This window comes from Lemur catta, chromosome 18 (genome assembly GCF_020740605.2).
Source record: "Lemur catta isolate mLemCat1 chromosome 18, mLemCat1.pri, whole genome shotgun sequence".
In the NCBI taxonomy this organism is placed as follows: domain Eukaryota; kingdom Metazoa; phylum Chordata; class Mammalia; order Primates; family Lemuridae; genus Lemur; species Lemur catta.
The window spans coordinates 32,894,354-32,909,388 of NC_059145.1; the positions used below are offsets into that span (position 1 = coordinate 32,894,354).

General features: G+C 36.3%; 1 protein-coding gene across 2 annotated transcripts in view; it reads right to left on the minus strand.

Moving 5' to 3' along the window:
- The window catches only part of APPL1 (adaptor protein, phosphotyrosine interacting with PH domain and leucine zipper 1), a 30,459-nt gene extending 15,481 nt beyond the window's left edge, over positions 1–14,978 (minus strand). Inside the window, exons 1-8 of one of the 2 annotated variants that reach the window (XM_045530446.1) lie at positions 14,778–14,978; positions 9,610–9,708; positions 8,289–8,348; positions 7,716–7,787; positions 5,161–5,248; positions 3,665–3,706; positions 2,855–2,913; positions 110–256 (exon numbers count right to left, since the gene is read on the minus strand). In XM_045530446.1, coding sequence (XP_045386402.1) covers positions 110–256; positions 2,855–2,913; positions 3,665–3,706; positions 5,161–5,248; positions 7,716–7,787; positions 8,289–8,348; positions 9,610–9,708; positions 14,778–14,831 — 621 coding nt within the window. In that variant the 5' untranslated portion in view covers positions 14,832–14,978. The remainder of the gene's footprint in view (positions 1–109; positions 257–2,854; positions 2,914–3,664; positions 3,707–5,160; positions 5,249–7,715; positions 7,788–8,288; positions 8,349–9,609; positions 9,709–14,777) is intronic. The other variant, XM_045530447.1, reaches the window with a different exon arrangement.
- Positions 14,979–15,035: the final 57 nt, after the last annotated feature.

Below are 15,035 nucleotides of genomic sequence, written 5' to 3' on the forward strand. Positions count from 1 at the left end.
GCAAGGATGTTGACAAAAGTTTGTAATATCTTTTACATTTAATGTAAATATCAAGTTTGATATAAAGATTTTAGGAGAGTTACAATCCACAACATAGTACGGTATTTACCTGAGCTTGCATGTACCCAAGTAGAGGTTCTAACAATGCTATTTTTTTCTTGTACTGAAGAGTATTTAATGCACAAAAATAATGCATCATGGTCTGGTGTTGCTTCTTTCTGGAAGTGTACACATCTTCTGTTACTTCATATTTCACCTTTGAATGAAAAGATTAAAAATACTATTATTTACTTAATTTTGAATTATTTTCAATAGAGGCTGTAGCGAAGTGCCTACCCAAGGAAAATGGCATATCATGAGCAATTGAGCATAACTTTCCCGTTTTCTGATCTATTAGAAACCTTCAACATATTGGTTAAGCTGATTTTCCTGTTTAGCAACCACATCATTTATACAATGCATATGAAAAACAGAATTCTGTACATAACTGAAAATGATATAGTATCTAAACTGAATGTGGCAGAGAAAGCCTAGCACATGGAGAAAAGGCAGACAACTGTTTACTATTGGCTTAGCCGTTAGTCCTTGACCTCAATCAGGTCACAGCATACCACTCTCCCTCCTGGTTCTCTTCATGCCATTCTTCCTCTCTTGTACTTGCTTGTCTTCCTTCATTCATGCTTAAACTATGTGTGATCTCCTGAGTTGTTCTTTTATTCAGTCAACAAATATTTATTAAGCACCTATTATGCAATATGCATTAGGCTCTTCTGTCTTCCTGCTTCCCTTAGAATTCCTCATCAAGTAGCAAGAACATTCCGATATACCAATGCCTCAATGACCACAAATTTTTATCTCCTGCCCTTCACTCTCCCAAGTGCCAGAGGAAACATATCTCCAGCTGGGTTCTTTATATGTATGTTTATGTGCTAGAAGTGAACAAAACTGAAGACAGTATCTTCCCCACAAAACCTTCTCTTCTACTTTGTTTCTTAGCTCTCTTAATGACTCTAGGATCCATTCAGTCACCAAAGAAATCTAGGACTCATTTTTGATTCCTTCTCCTACCATAAGTCTTGTCAATTCAATTTATGAAATATCTCCCAAAGTATTCCTTCCTCACCACTTTCAATTAGTAACCTTAGCTGAGACCTTCATTATGTCTTTGCAAACTATTCTAATACCTTTTCATTGGATTACCTTTAGTCTTGTCCCCTTCATATTCTCATTAGTATTTTTGTCCTATAACACAATTGCATGGTGTTATTTGCCTGCTTAGAATCCTTTGGTGGCTGCCCACTCGTAACACAAATTTCAAAGCCATTAATATAGTAATCTGGCCCCAGACTACTTCCTTGTCATTTGTGCCATACCTCCCCAAATACATCCTATGTTCCAGACACACTGAAATGATTATCTTCCATCATCATCATCATAATTATTGCTAGAATTTACTGAAAACTTGCCATAAGCCAGGTACTCTGCATACATTACCTCATTTAATCTTCACAATAATTGAGTTCTTTTGATTAATAAAAAAACAGGCTTGGAATTAAGTAAGTGTAATCTCAGGCAAATAAGTGGCAGCGCTAGAGCCAGTGCTCTTAACCTTTATACTCTCTCAGTCCCATCATGCGCTTCCAGCAAAGGCTATTTTTCTCTCAGGAACGCCCTCTCTCCAATCCCAAACCAGCGTAGCTTCAAGGCAAATGTCACCTCCTAAAAGTATAATCTTTCCCAGTTCACCAAAGTTAACTGCTGCCCTCTCTGTACTCTCTCAGGATTTTATTAAAACCTCTATTATTGCATTTAACTAATAATAGAGTTAATCCGTGCCTTCTCTTCATCCTTTTACTCCTGTACCTAGTGCAGCTGCATGCCTTCACACAGGAAGCCCTCAATAAATGTGGAGTATCCACTCTTTGAGGTGATGTAAAATGTACCAAATTTTATATCTAGGGCCTTTAACTACTTCTTTAAGGCCAAGTGACTAATGTAGATCCCAAAATGTATTTTTTTTATCAATACTTGCACCAACAAGTATTCTGTGAACTAAAATTAGAAATGAAAAGCAGATTTTTGTACTCAATTTTGTGTATGAAACATCCCCTTTATTGTCACAGTAGCTGTTGCATAGTAAGTCCTACCCAATTATGGATTCTGATAAGCAGTCACTGTGTCACTACCACCAGCTGAAGCCAAGGCTACAGGCACCAATACTCAGGCACAGAGAGATCACCTCATTCAGAAGGATCTAGTAAGGCCTACAGATGAAGCCCTGGATTAGGCCCTGGAGAGAGACATGATCTTAAAGAATATCCAGGTGAACTGGTTAATATTCTGTTCTTTGATCTCTACTTGAATGCATTTCTTCTCAACTATAGTGTCATATTTTTGTATTTCACTCCTTGAAGAAATATCAAAAGATATATATTCCCTGTAAATGAGGATGGCCTCATAACAGAATTTCATTGAATTATGTGTGCAACAATTCAACTTTTCGACTACTGTATCTCAGAAGGCATTTTTGAATACATATGTATGTTCAAACAGAACAAATGCAACGCCATCAAAATACAAAGCAAGAGACAGTAAAACTACAAGGCATCAATTACATTTTTAAAATAGTTATGTTTACTTATAACATCAGATCTTGGCAGAAGAAAAATATTTTGTTTAAATAGATTAATGATTATAAGAAAGGTTTTAAACAGCTAGAGGGAAAGAATAAATTAAGAGCAATATAGCAAAACATACAAAGTAACTGCTGGCTCTATTTTTAAACAGGAAAAACTAGACCCCCTAATGCAATAATTGTTAATTGTGATCCTGAAGGACTAAAGATGTATCACACCTTGTCATTTTCTCTCTTTTTTGACAATCGGCTGTATTTGTTAATTGCAGCATCATGATCTAGAAAACAGAAATGAGTGTTAACAACATACAACAGTACTTTGCAAAACCTATAAATGCTTTAAATGGTCTTCACATGTGCATCTTCCTGCAAACATACTAATGCAAGATAAGAATTCCTTACCAACTACATGATTATTGCACTCAAATTTTCCCCATAGCCAAATTTTCCCTAAATTATGTATCTACTTACCAAATTGGTTAAAAAAAATTAATTGCAAGAAAACTACGATGCACTAAAAGTTTTTTAAAGTATTTTTTTAGTATAAAAATAGCAAATGCAGCGAGGCATGCTGGTGCGCACATGTGGTCCCAATTATTGATTCGGGAGGCTAAGACAGGAGGACTGCTTGAGCCCAAGAGTTCAAGATTGTCGTGAGCTATGATCGCACCTGGGACAAGCCACCGCACTCTAGGCTGGGCAACATAGTGAGAGCCCATCTCTTTTAAAAAAAAAAAAAAAAGCAAATGCTCATTAAAAAAAAATTGAAACATAAGAAAAACAAGGAAGATAAAATATTACATCATCTCCCTAAGGATTATGAAGATAGTAAACTGTAAGATTGATTTACTTGCCTTTAAAATTTTTCTTGTAATCTTAACAGTGTACTTTAAGTAGTAATGTGATTTAAACAATGTTCACTTATATATTTAATCAGGTTCATTCTTTGTTACAAAGAATCTGGCAATGGATATGCACTGAAATATGCAACATTACAAGAAATAAGTGTGCAAAGTATTCAGGGCTTACCATTACTCGCAATCTGAAATACTTCCTTTAATGTTAGTATTTCTGAAAAAGTTGAAGAATAATTTAAGTTTAGCATATTTATGAAATACATTTGTTTAGAAAATAACTGCCAGTTAAACTGTAATTAAAACTCTAAATAATATTTCATCCTTCAACATTCAAGGTGAAACAGTTACTCTGTATTTCAGCTAGTCTATGGAACATTTCCTATCATTAGCAAGAGTTACACCACTAGAAAATCTACTTGCTACAACTAAGGAATATGACACAAAAACAAATTTTAAAACCCATTGTAAATGCTAAGATATGCAATATTTTGATTTAGTGCTAGAATCTAACTTATTAATTCATTTTTGATATATAACTCTAATAAGCACAAATGCTGAATGAGAAACAAGCATTTTATTAAGATTATGCCATTCATTCCCTTTACACTGTGAGAAAAGAGATCTTGTTTCTCGACTTTATAAATGACCATTTTTGAAGATCACGAGCACAATTATTAACTCCATCTCTAAAGTATATTTTTCTCTATTTCATGTATACTTTAAGTACTTCACCATTCACTGATACATTAGTTCAATGTTTTTACCCTGTCTACATATTATGGAAATAAGTCTATATGGCTGAGATTATAAATTATGAAAATGCAAAGCCAATTCCATAAAACTCTCATTGTGTATCACCTAGTAGTTCTAAATGGGTAAAAAAAAAAAAAAAAAAACCAAAAAACTACTAAGTTGCAAGTTGTTACATGTGACTACCTCTCACCACTTTAGCTCATACACATACCTTTATACCCTGTACCACTATCCTAATTAAGGCCTTGGTCATACCTCACTGGACTCCCACAACTTCCTAATCCAGTCTCCTTGACACCAAATCCACTTTATTCCATACTCCAAAAACAAAGAGATTGTGTCTTTCTACTCCTTAAAAACTCCCATAAGCTTCTCTGCTCATAAACTCAAGTCTAACCTCTCTGTCATGATCCAGACCCATCTATAATCTATTTCTAGATTCATCTCCTGTCTTACCCTGAAACATTCATCATTGCAGCCACATTGAATTTCTTGTTATTCTCTATATATCTCTGCAACCCATACTTTTGTTCACTCTAGTCCCTCCAACAGAACAATGACTCTCTTCTCCTAGCAAATTCCTCTTCATTGTTCAATGTTCATGTCACATCCTTGGTGAAGCCTTTCTAATCCTCTCCTTAGAGCACCCACAGTACCTTGCTCATTCCCTAATTATAAGAGACATAGTGTCATAATTATGTGCTTACTCATCTCCTTCTCTACGATTTCTCCAGGGAAAGGATATCTTATCCAAATCAATATTTCTCAGTATCTAGTTTGACACCCAGCAGGAGCCCCTATAAAATGTTTGGTAACTGTTTAAAGTGGCACAGGCTGTGGTCAGAATAATCAGAATTGCATAAGCACTGATCTTCTGACAGCTGATGAAAGTAAATATAAGCTTGAATTCAATACCTTTCAGATCTCTTTCTTTAAACTGGGTAATGGGGAACATCATGGCATCCGCAAGTTGAGTTGAAAGTACTGCATGACAAGAGCTAAGCTAGAAAAAGAAAGACCAAAAAGTCCAAATAACTAACTATACAGAGACATTTAGCCAGTGTTATATAAATGAAACAAAATCTAGTAAAAAAGGCTTCAATAAATTTTATGTAAGAAAACACTAAAAATTTCGATACAAAACATTATATGGCACAAAAAATTTCCACTTAAAACTCTTAGACGAAAACAAAGAATAATCTTGGATTTGGCAATGGCTTTTTAGATATGACAGCATAAGCACAAGGAACAAAAGAAAATATAAATTGGACATCATCAAAATTTTGTGCATCAAATGATACTATCAATAAAGTAAAAAGGCAACTCACAGAATGGGAGAAGATATTTGCCAATCACATATCCAATAAGGAACTAGTATCTAGAATAAAGAACTCTTAAAACCCAATAATAAAAAGACAAATAACCCAACTAAAAAACGGGCAAAGGATCTGAAACACTTCTTCAAAGATAAACACATGGCCAGTAACCACATGAAAAGATGCTTAATATCATTAGCTGTCAAGAAAATAGAAATCAAAACCACAATGAGATACCATTTCACACCCACTTAGATGCCTATAATAAAAAAAAAAAGAAAAGAACAATATTGGCAAAGATGTGGAAAACTGGAACCCTCTTACATTGTTGGTGGGAATGTAAAATGGTGCAGGGACTACAGAAAACTGTTTGGTGGTTCCTCATCTAAAAGTTAAACATAAAATTATGCAATCTCAGTCCTGGGTACATACTCAAAAAACCTTAAAACTGGTGTTCAAAAAAACAAACTTTTATATGAATGTTCATAGCATCAGTATTCAAATTAGCCAAAAGATGGAATCAATCCAAACATTCACCAATAGATGAATGAATAAACAAAATGTAGTATATATCCATACAATGAACTTTCATTTAGCCAAAAAAGAATGAAGTACTGATGCATATTACAACATGAATGAACCATGAACACATCATGCTAGTGAAGGAAGACAGACATAAAAGTCTGTCAAATTATATGAGTTTATTTATATGAAATATCCAAAATAGGCAAATCCATAGAGACATAAAGCAGATTAGTGGTTGCCAGGGCTGGAGGGAGCAGGGAGGTAGAAGTGACTGCTTAACGGGTACAAGGTTTCCTTTGGGATGATGAATGTTCTGGTAATAGACAGTGGTGATGGTTGCACAACATTGTGAATGTACTAAATGTCATGAGTGGCAAATTTTGTTATATGTATTTTACCACAATTTTTTTAAAAATGAAAAAAGTTCTATTTCCTACAAGTACTATTTCTTTACCTAGATTTCCTAGGATAACATGTTGCTATAATGAGCTATTCAAGTATTTCAAAATATTACTTTTCCAGTTAAAAGTACTAAAATAGAAAAAACTATCTAATGGTTCATCTGAAAAGAAGCAGTTTCCCTGCAACAGTAGAGAACAGTTATGGATTCTCCACACATCTCTCACTATCTTCTTTCTCCTTCCTTCCAGGTCTTTTTTTTTTTTTTTTAAATGATTTGTTATGATGACTGGTTTGAGAAATTAAGGGTTGATTTTGGGCCAGCTGCAATGGCTCATGCCTATAATCCCAGCACTTTGGGATGCCAAGCCCGGAGGATCGCTTCAAGCCAGGAGTTTGAGACCAGCCGGGGCAACATAGTGAGACTCCCCCCATCTCTAAAAAAAAAAAAAAAAAAAATTAGCTGGGCCTGGTGGCACACACCTATAGTCCTAGCTACTCAGGGGCCTGAGGCAGGAGATCTCTTGAGCCCAGGAGTTTGAGGTTACAGGGAGCTATGATCATGTCACTGCACACCAGCCTGGGGAACAGAGGGAGATCCTATCACTAAAAAAATAAAAGATTAAAAAAAAAAAAAGATCGGCCGGGCACGGTGGCTCACACCTGTAATCCTAGCACTCTGGGAGGCCGAGGCAGGTGGATCACTTGAGGACAGGAGTTCGAGACCAGCCTGAGCAAGAGTGAGACCCTGTCTCTACTAAAAATAGAAAGAAATTAGCTGGCCAACTAAAAATATATATAGAAAAAATTAGCCGGGCATGGTGGTACATGCCTGTAGTCCCAGCTACTCGGGAGGCTGACGGAGGAGGATTGCTTGAGCCCAGGAATTCGAAGTTGCTGTGAGCTAGGCTGATGTCACGGCACTCACTCTAGCCCGGGCAACAATGCGAGACTCTGTCTCAAAAAAAAAAAAAAAGATCGAATGGTACCTGGACTAGGAGTAGAGAAAACACATCTATATGTTTATTCCTGGAAAATAATTTCCTTTCATCAGATAAACAGAGTATTGTTTTTATGAGCCAGCCATCAGGACCTTAAGAAAATAAAGCCCTTCTGTAGCAATCTTTGTAATATTACTCATAAAATAATCAAAGATACCAATAAAAGCTATACATCTTGAGTAACTAATTATAAGACCACTTATTCAAACAAAATAAAATAAACACTTACTTCATCTATAACTTTTGAAAACTGTTGTAATGTAGAGCTCATAACTTCATCATCACCCCCCAATGGAAAACGCTGAAAAGTGAGAAACAGAGATAAGGTGGAGGTTCAGTGCTATATGTCTTCTGTGAATCACAACATTGTAATTTACATTTTTAAATAACCTCAGAAAACTTCTAAAATTTTGAATAAGCTCTAAAAATGTCATTAATAAAACAGTATAATTTATATAATTAATAAACATTAGTTACAATGGTTGTTAAGTAACCAACTAACATGGTATATTGGAATGTATACCATACTGGGAGTACAAAGATTTGGTGTTTAGCTCCAGTTCCTCCTATAACCAACAATGTAACTTTGAGTAAGCCCCAGTTTCTTCATTTGTAAAGAGAAGAGAGGTAAATTAGAGAGCCTCTGTATCTAGCATTAAATCATTAAAAGTATCTCAAAGTAAGTGCCATAGTGAAATTTAATGGCATAACCTGTGAACTAAAAAAAATTTAAAAATTCTTGATAAGAACATGTATCACTGCGTATTTTAAATTATGCTTTTAAAATTCTAATATACGATACCTGTTTTTCATATTCTTTCAAAAGTTTTGAAGTCAGGTGTGTTGCTGCACTTAATTCATTCTATGGAAAAAGATTAGCATTCAAATTAGCACAATATTACTGATTAAGAAAAAAGTTTTTGTTGAAGATACCTAGGCCACTTTTATTTAATATCAGTTAATGTAAATACTGTATAGTATGTTTTTTAAAAACTCATTAAATCACTGGAAAGAGACCTACCATTAAAGAACTTTAAAACAAAATTCAAACCAGGAAACAGACACTGTAAAGGAATTCAGCAGTGTTCTAGGTATGTGTTTTTTTTTTTTTTTTGCTAATAAAACTTAAGCATTAAACTATTTTAAAAGCTAGAAGCAAACTGATATAACCTTAGCAAAATCTTTAGAGTCTACACTGATGACTGATTATGCCTCTCTAGATACTAATGCTAGACTATAATGACTGTTCAATAACATAAAACCAAAATGTGGTTGATCAGTCACACAACATAGCAACAAAGCCACATGAAAGATATTTTCTTTAATTCTGAAGTTTTTTTCAGAATGACAAAAATAATACTCCTTTTACATATTCATTGACTATCTCTGTGGTCAGAAATCAAAGACTGAGAGACCTATCACAAGGAAAAAATAAGCAACTATCATAACTTTTCAAGTACATAATGAAAATGTGAATCCAGAAAGGGGAGAAAATGAGAAGGGAAAAAAAATCTAACTTGTACACTTAATTAATCCCAAAGAAAGTATTATCATAGAACCCAGGCTGCTGTTAAAGCTTATAATTAAGTTACTCAAATATAACCTCAAATTTTATGCCTGGTCAACAAGAAAATCTAGTCATACCCTTCTTAAATTCATCTCCTTGTACTCCAGAGTTACATCTAATTTTTATTACCTTCTTCTAACTAGATAGAGGCAGACTACTTGCAAATCCTCTACTCAAAAAGGAGAAGTGTTCCATAATATCAAAAGTATGATTAGGGGAAATACTAAGTGACAATATGGGGTCCTCAGTCAAATCTTAGGCAAAGATCTCTACTATCAGTGAGTTTCAGTAAGAAAGCTCTTACTGTGTTTGGGGAGAATGGGAGAAGCTTCAATCTTCATCAATTCTGTAGTGCTACAAACTACACTAATAATTGAAATGTAAACTCTGTAATACAAAATACTTAATGATCATTCATCCATTCAACAAAGATTTATTACTATGAGCCCAGAATAGGGCTAAGCATCAGTAAATAAGACAAACACTATCTCTGTCCTCCTGGGGCTTAAAGATTCATTTTTGAATAACAGTATTGAGTTAGCTCTTAGCTTTTTACCTGTGCATCATAAATTCGATGCATGGCTTGATATAATTGGTTCATATAGTTGGAAATAGCTGTAGCATCTTCTTCAAATACACCCAGTAAAGACCTTGTCTGTATAAAATAAAAGCAATAAGTTTATGTAAATCATTATATAAATCAGATAAAAAAAACATTTTTTTGTAAAGGAAGCAAAAATTCTGAGTTTCAGTCTATTTTCTCTCTTTTGATAGCAATGCTAAGAAGTCAGGGTATTTTGTTTTGTTTCACTTCACTAAAGCAGAGGTATTTTCCAACTATGTCATACAAACTTTAGAGGAACAGAGGTATATTTTTGTAATTAAAAATTCTATATTTAAACAAAAAATCAACAGAAACATTCAAAATTAAATTAATAGCATTCTACATATTATATTTTTGGGGTTTTTTCATGTATTGTAAATATTTTAAATGTCTTATTCCAGGATAACTTAGTATGATTATTTCTCTTCTTCCATGGTCTCTTCTAGTAGTGCCAAACCCCTCCCTGTCCTAATCTAAAATAATATCACAGTACCCTCCCCAGAATGGCCAACTTTTCAGCCTAGGTTTTTCTAAGTGAAAAATTTGGGGTTATTTTCTTCTTCTCTTCTTCTTCTTCTTTATACATTTCTATATTGTTTGACTTGTTTTTTTTGTTTGTTTTTACTAGGAACATGTAAAAATTATCTTCATTTTAAGAGGGAAAAACTTGTCAATAGTGTTAAGAATATCAATAAAAATTATCAAAGATAAGGAAACTCAGAGGCAAGGTACTCTCACTATTTTATATTCCAAAGGCAGGGGAAGAATTAAAATACCAACTACTACTGGAGATAATTGCAGTTTAAAATCCAAAACATGACTTTGTATTTTTATTCCAAAAATAATTTATGCCTCTGCCTTAGAAGTTTTTTTTTTTAAATCAACTTATTTCTTAGCTTCCTATTTTCAGAAGAGGAAGCAAATCAATATAGTATAAGGGAAAAACAAAAAGACATAAGATCATATGCCAATATATGAAGTCCTCATTTTAAGTCCTCTGCTTCCCCAGGCCTCAGAGATTTGGATTTGACAGAATTTCTTTCACTCTAGTACTCCACTCCAATTCCCTATAGTGCTATTTTTAGAAGTTTTAAGAAAGCATCAGGAAATCTTGTTTGACTAGTGACATTCTTAAGAAAAACTTGCCACTTAGCTTTATTTTTTTTCTAAAAATGGGTAATTCCAATTTAAGGAATTACACAAAACAGGGTTGAAACAAGTTCCCTACTTGAAGCTACCAACATCAAGTTCAGCATTGTATATTTACTGTTCGTTTACAGTTAGCAGCTTACAAAAATAGAATCAATATGGTACCATTTCATTGAATCTATGATGGTATGCATTGTAAGATACACCATTTTTATATATGCTCTATTAAAACAAACAAAACAATGCTGGCAATTAATCTATGATTTAAGATTTTTTTATGTCTTAAAATTCTTACCTTATATTTACAGAAATAAACCTTCAGATAGAATTTTATCTTGTATATCTTTCAGGTAAATATAAAAAGGAAAATACAAGCAGCATAAATTTAATATATTTCTAAAACTTCACATTCAGAGTTCAACTCTAATGAATCACTTGTCAACTCAAGAGTCATCATTATCCATGTTTTCTCATACATTATTCTCTGTGCCCAGAGGAGGTTACAAATATCTCTTAGAAGTGATCCACTTTTGTCCCTAATATTTTCTTCCAAGCCATTGACTCATTCAGCAAGTTTTGATGGCAGTGCTTGACATCTCACCAGGTATCAAAGGAAAGTTTTCAGGCAAAGCAGGACTGATATTCCTTTCTCAAATGGTTCTTAATTGATTCATAACACGGAAAGGCTGCACTTGGCCTGTATGCCCAGAGAAAAAACCAAGTATGTACATTTGTAGGCAATACCAATTACACTACAACTGCCATCTGGCTGATAGCAATTGTTAAAATACCATCAACTCTAAGGAAAATCCCAATCAGAGATGTTAAAACATGGGGGGAAAAAGGCACGTCTCATACTCTACGAGTATTTCATATTATCCAAAGAAAGATACCTACATTTGGGACTGGAGTTTGCCTTCACTGTTTTATCAAGAATGGATAATCATTAAGATGTTTATTTATTAATACACATAAAATCAATTATTTTTTAAAGATCATACCTGTTCTTAGTAATTAACAAGTTTCATTTTGATTCTGATTTTCAAGACAATATATAAACATGGACAAAGCATCTAGTGTAGGCTTAGGATTTTCTGCCTCAACAGACAACGATCTTTTGCAGAATCGTGTGGTTTGGGCAAGATAATTCTAAAGATTTTGACCAGCTGGATTTGGACTTGCAAATTTCCCCTATTTTAATAGTTACTATATATCAAAACTAAAAAAGGAAAACTATAATTAAGGATAATCTTCCATGACTCCAATGCTCTAATTTTTTTACATAGCAACTGGCAGGCCACTTAGGATGAAATGATCTAAAACTTATCAGGAGCTTTAAAAGTTTTCATATCCTTTGTAACTCCACATCTTTGGCCTCTATACTAGATAAAATAGTCCAAACTGAGAAAAATTTAGACCCAAAAGCATTAATCTCAACCCTATTTATAAAAACGAAACTTTGGGAAAACTCTAAAAGTCCAACGATGGGTTAATTGTTAAGTCAGTTAAGGAAATGTGCTGTCTTTAATTTTTTTTTACTGAGAATGTAAAAACATGTGAAGATACTTAAGCTATAATGTTATGTTAAAAGCAGGCCCAGGTGCTTTCGCCTGTGGTCCCAACAACTCGGAAGGCTCAGGTAGGAGGATGGTTTGAGCCCAGGAGTTCAAGGTTGCAGTGAGCTACGATGATGCCACTGCACTCCAGCCTGGGCAAAGGAGCAAGACCATGTCTCTTAAATAAATAAATAAATAAATAAATAAATAAATAAATAAATAAAATAAAATTGTTATGCACAATATAACCTCGATTACATTAAAATATGTATAAGAAAAGAAGACTAAAGAAAGCAAACTGTTATTAGAGTTTGCTGCTGGGTGCCCGATAGATGTGTATATTCGTATGTGTACCCTTTCCTCTACCTTCCAATTATTCTGAACCAGCAACTAGTATTTTGTATAATCAGGGTATAAAATAGAAACATTCCCTATCTACAATAACTGAGGTTCAAAGAAGTTGAGTAACTTGCCCTAAAGCAAAAGGCACTAAGTGGCAGAGAAGACTAAAACCCCTGTCTTCTCAATCTCAGAATCAAGGCTTTCCATCCTGCCACAAGTTCTGCCTAAGAATCCCCTCCAAGTCTCTACCCTTCCTAAATCCCAATTGTCCCAAGTTTTCCAAATGAATTTTACCTAGTTCAACTGCCCTAGAAATGGGAAGAATATCAATGTAGCCAGCTTGATGGTGCACACCTGTAATACCTGCTACTAGGGAGGCTGACGGGGAAGGACTGCTTCAGGACAAGAGTCTGAGGCTGTAATGCACTATGATAATGCCTGTGAATAGTCACTACACTCCAGCCTGGGCAACACAGCAAGACCCTCATCTCAAAAAAACAAACAAAAAATTATTGTGAAACTGATACTAGTATGATGCATGCTTGTCCAAAGGAGAAAAAAACCCTAATTCTTAAATTGTAAGCTAATTCTGTGAAAAAGCTCAAGAAATTAATCAGATAAGTCACGAGTTTATCTCTGCCTCACAAGTCATCGCTAGGGCACTGTGCAACCCATTCTGAGCTGTTTATAGCTTTTATGGGCTATAAAAAACAAGCCAGGTAAGAGAAGAAAGGTAAGGCAACCTGTTGAGTATTACATAATAAAAAAGTAAAATGGCAAAGTGCACCTGATCAATACATCCCACAAAGCTTTTGCAAATCATCTGAAACAAATATACTTTTTAACTTTATACTAGGGAAATCATTAAGAAAAATTTGAACCAGCTATACTGGCAGTCAAGATAAACCAAAATGTGGGTTTCTCTTTTTGTCAGTATACGCTGATAAGAGTACATTACCAGTAGACAACTGGCGTATGAAGATAACTTTCAGAATGAAAAAGAACAAATCAATTCTACAATCAGAGCGCCATTTCAACTTGAAAATTAAGACTGGCACAAAATTCATCCAGGAAAGGGGGATCTAGACTTTTCCTTCCTTTTTTCTTTGGGGGCCATATTAATCTGTAAAGACACATGAAACATTTCTAAATATTAACTGTATTTCCAAATGAACAATACTCCAGAAATTTTTCATTCTAAGTGATATCCAACCAGCAACATCGTCTTAAATCGTTTCAATTAGTGTAAAAGACAGGCTTAGAGATGAAGTTTCTCTATGCATATTGATTGCAACCCTCCACCAACATCTTTTTTAATATAGCTGATTTCATTCTTCAGTATTGAAAAAATATCAAATGGTTACATTTTCCAAAACTGTCTTAAGCTAGAACAACCATACCAGTATCATCTCCAACGCACAAAACGCAGAACACAGGGCTTTTATTTTGATGAGTTTATTGGGGCCGAGTCTGCAGCGAGCGGCGCCGCAGTTGTGGAGCCGCGAAGGCACGCACCGTCCATCACACGCCGTGCACAGCCCGAGTGACAGCGGCCACGGTCACGGCCGCGACACGGGCACACTGGGCAGGGAGAGCGCACGCAGGCGCCAGGACCCGTCACGGGCTTCGCCAACAGCTCTCCACACCCTTCAGCATCTCCCGAAGAAAAACTATGCATTTCCTTCCCTACCTTGCTGAGCCTCAGAAATCATCAGACTACCGGGTTTTCTCCCCTTCAGCATTTTCTCCGAAGACGTTTCCGGGGAGAAAATTCCACGACCGGGATTTATCACCTCATATCACGGTGATAAAAAACAGCACGTTTCGTCAAATAAAAGGAGACACGCGCGGGTACCTGACCGCCGGGCCCACGAACGCGGCTCGCACTCCGTCCGCGGCCCTCGGCCCAGCAGCGCGCGCCCACGCGGGCTTGGGGCGGCGGGCCCGGCCTGGGCGGCTCGGGCCGCGGCCCGCGACGGGCGGGAGCACCTGGGCGGCGGCACCTGCGGCGGCCCAGGCCTGGGGTCGGCCCACCAGGGTGTCCCTCGTCGGCAGCCACCCCCCGCGCCTCACCTGCGGGCTGTCCTCCAGCGTCTCCTCGATGGGCAGCTTGTCGATCCCCGGCATCGTGGCGGAGGGAGGGCGGCGGCAGGAGACGCAGCGGCCGCCCACAGCTCCCCGCGCCGGCCCGCCCGCAGCAGCTGACCCGGGCCCGCCCTCTCTTGCAGGCGCGGCAGCGCTCCCCGCCTGCACGGCCCTTGCCAGGCGCCGAGCGTCCGCGCGGGAAATCCCGCCCTCTCGGCCTCACTGCTCCGCCTCCCGGAGCGCCCA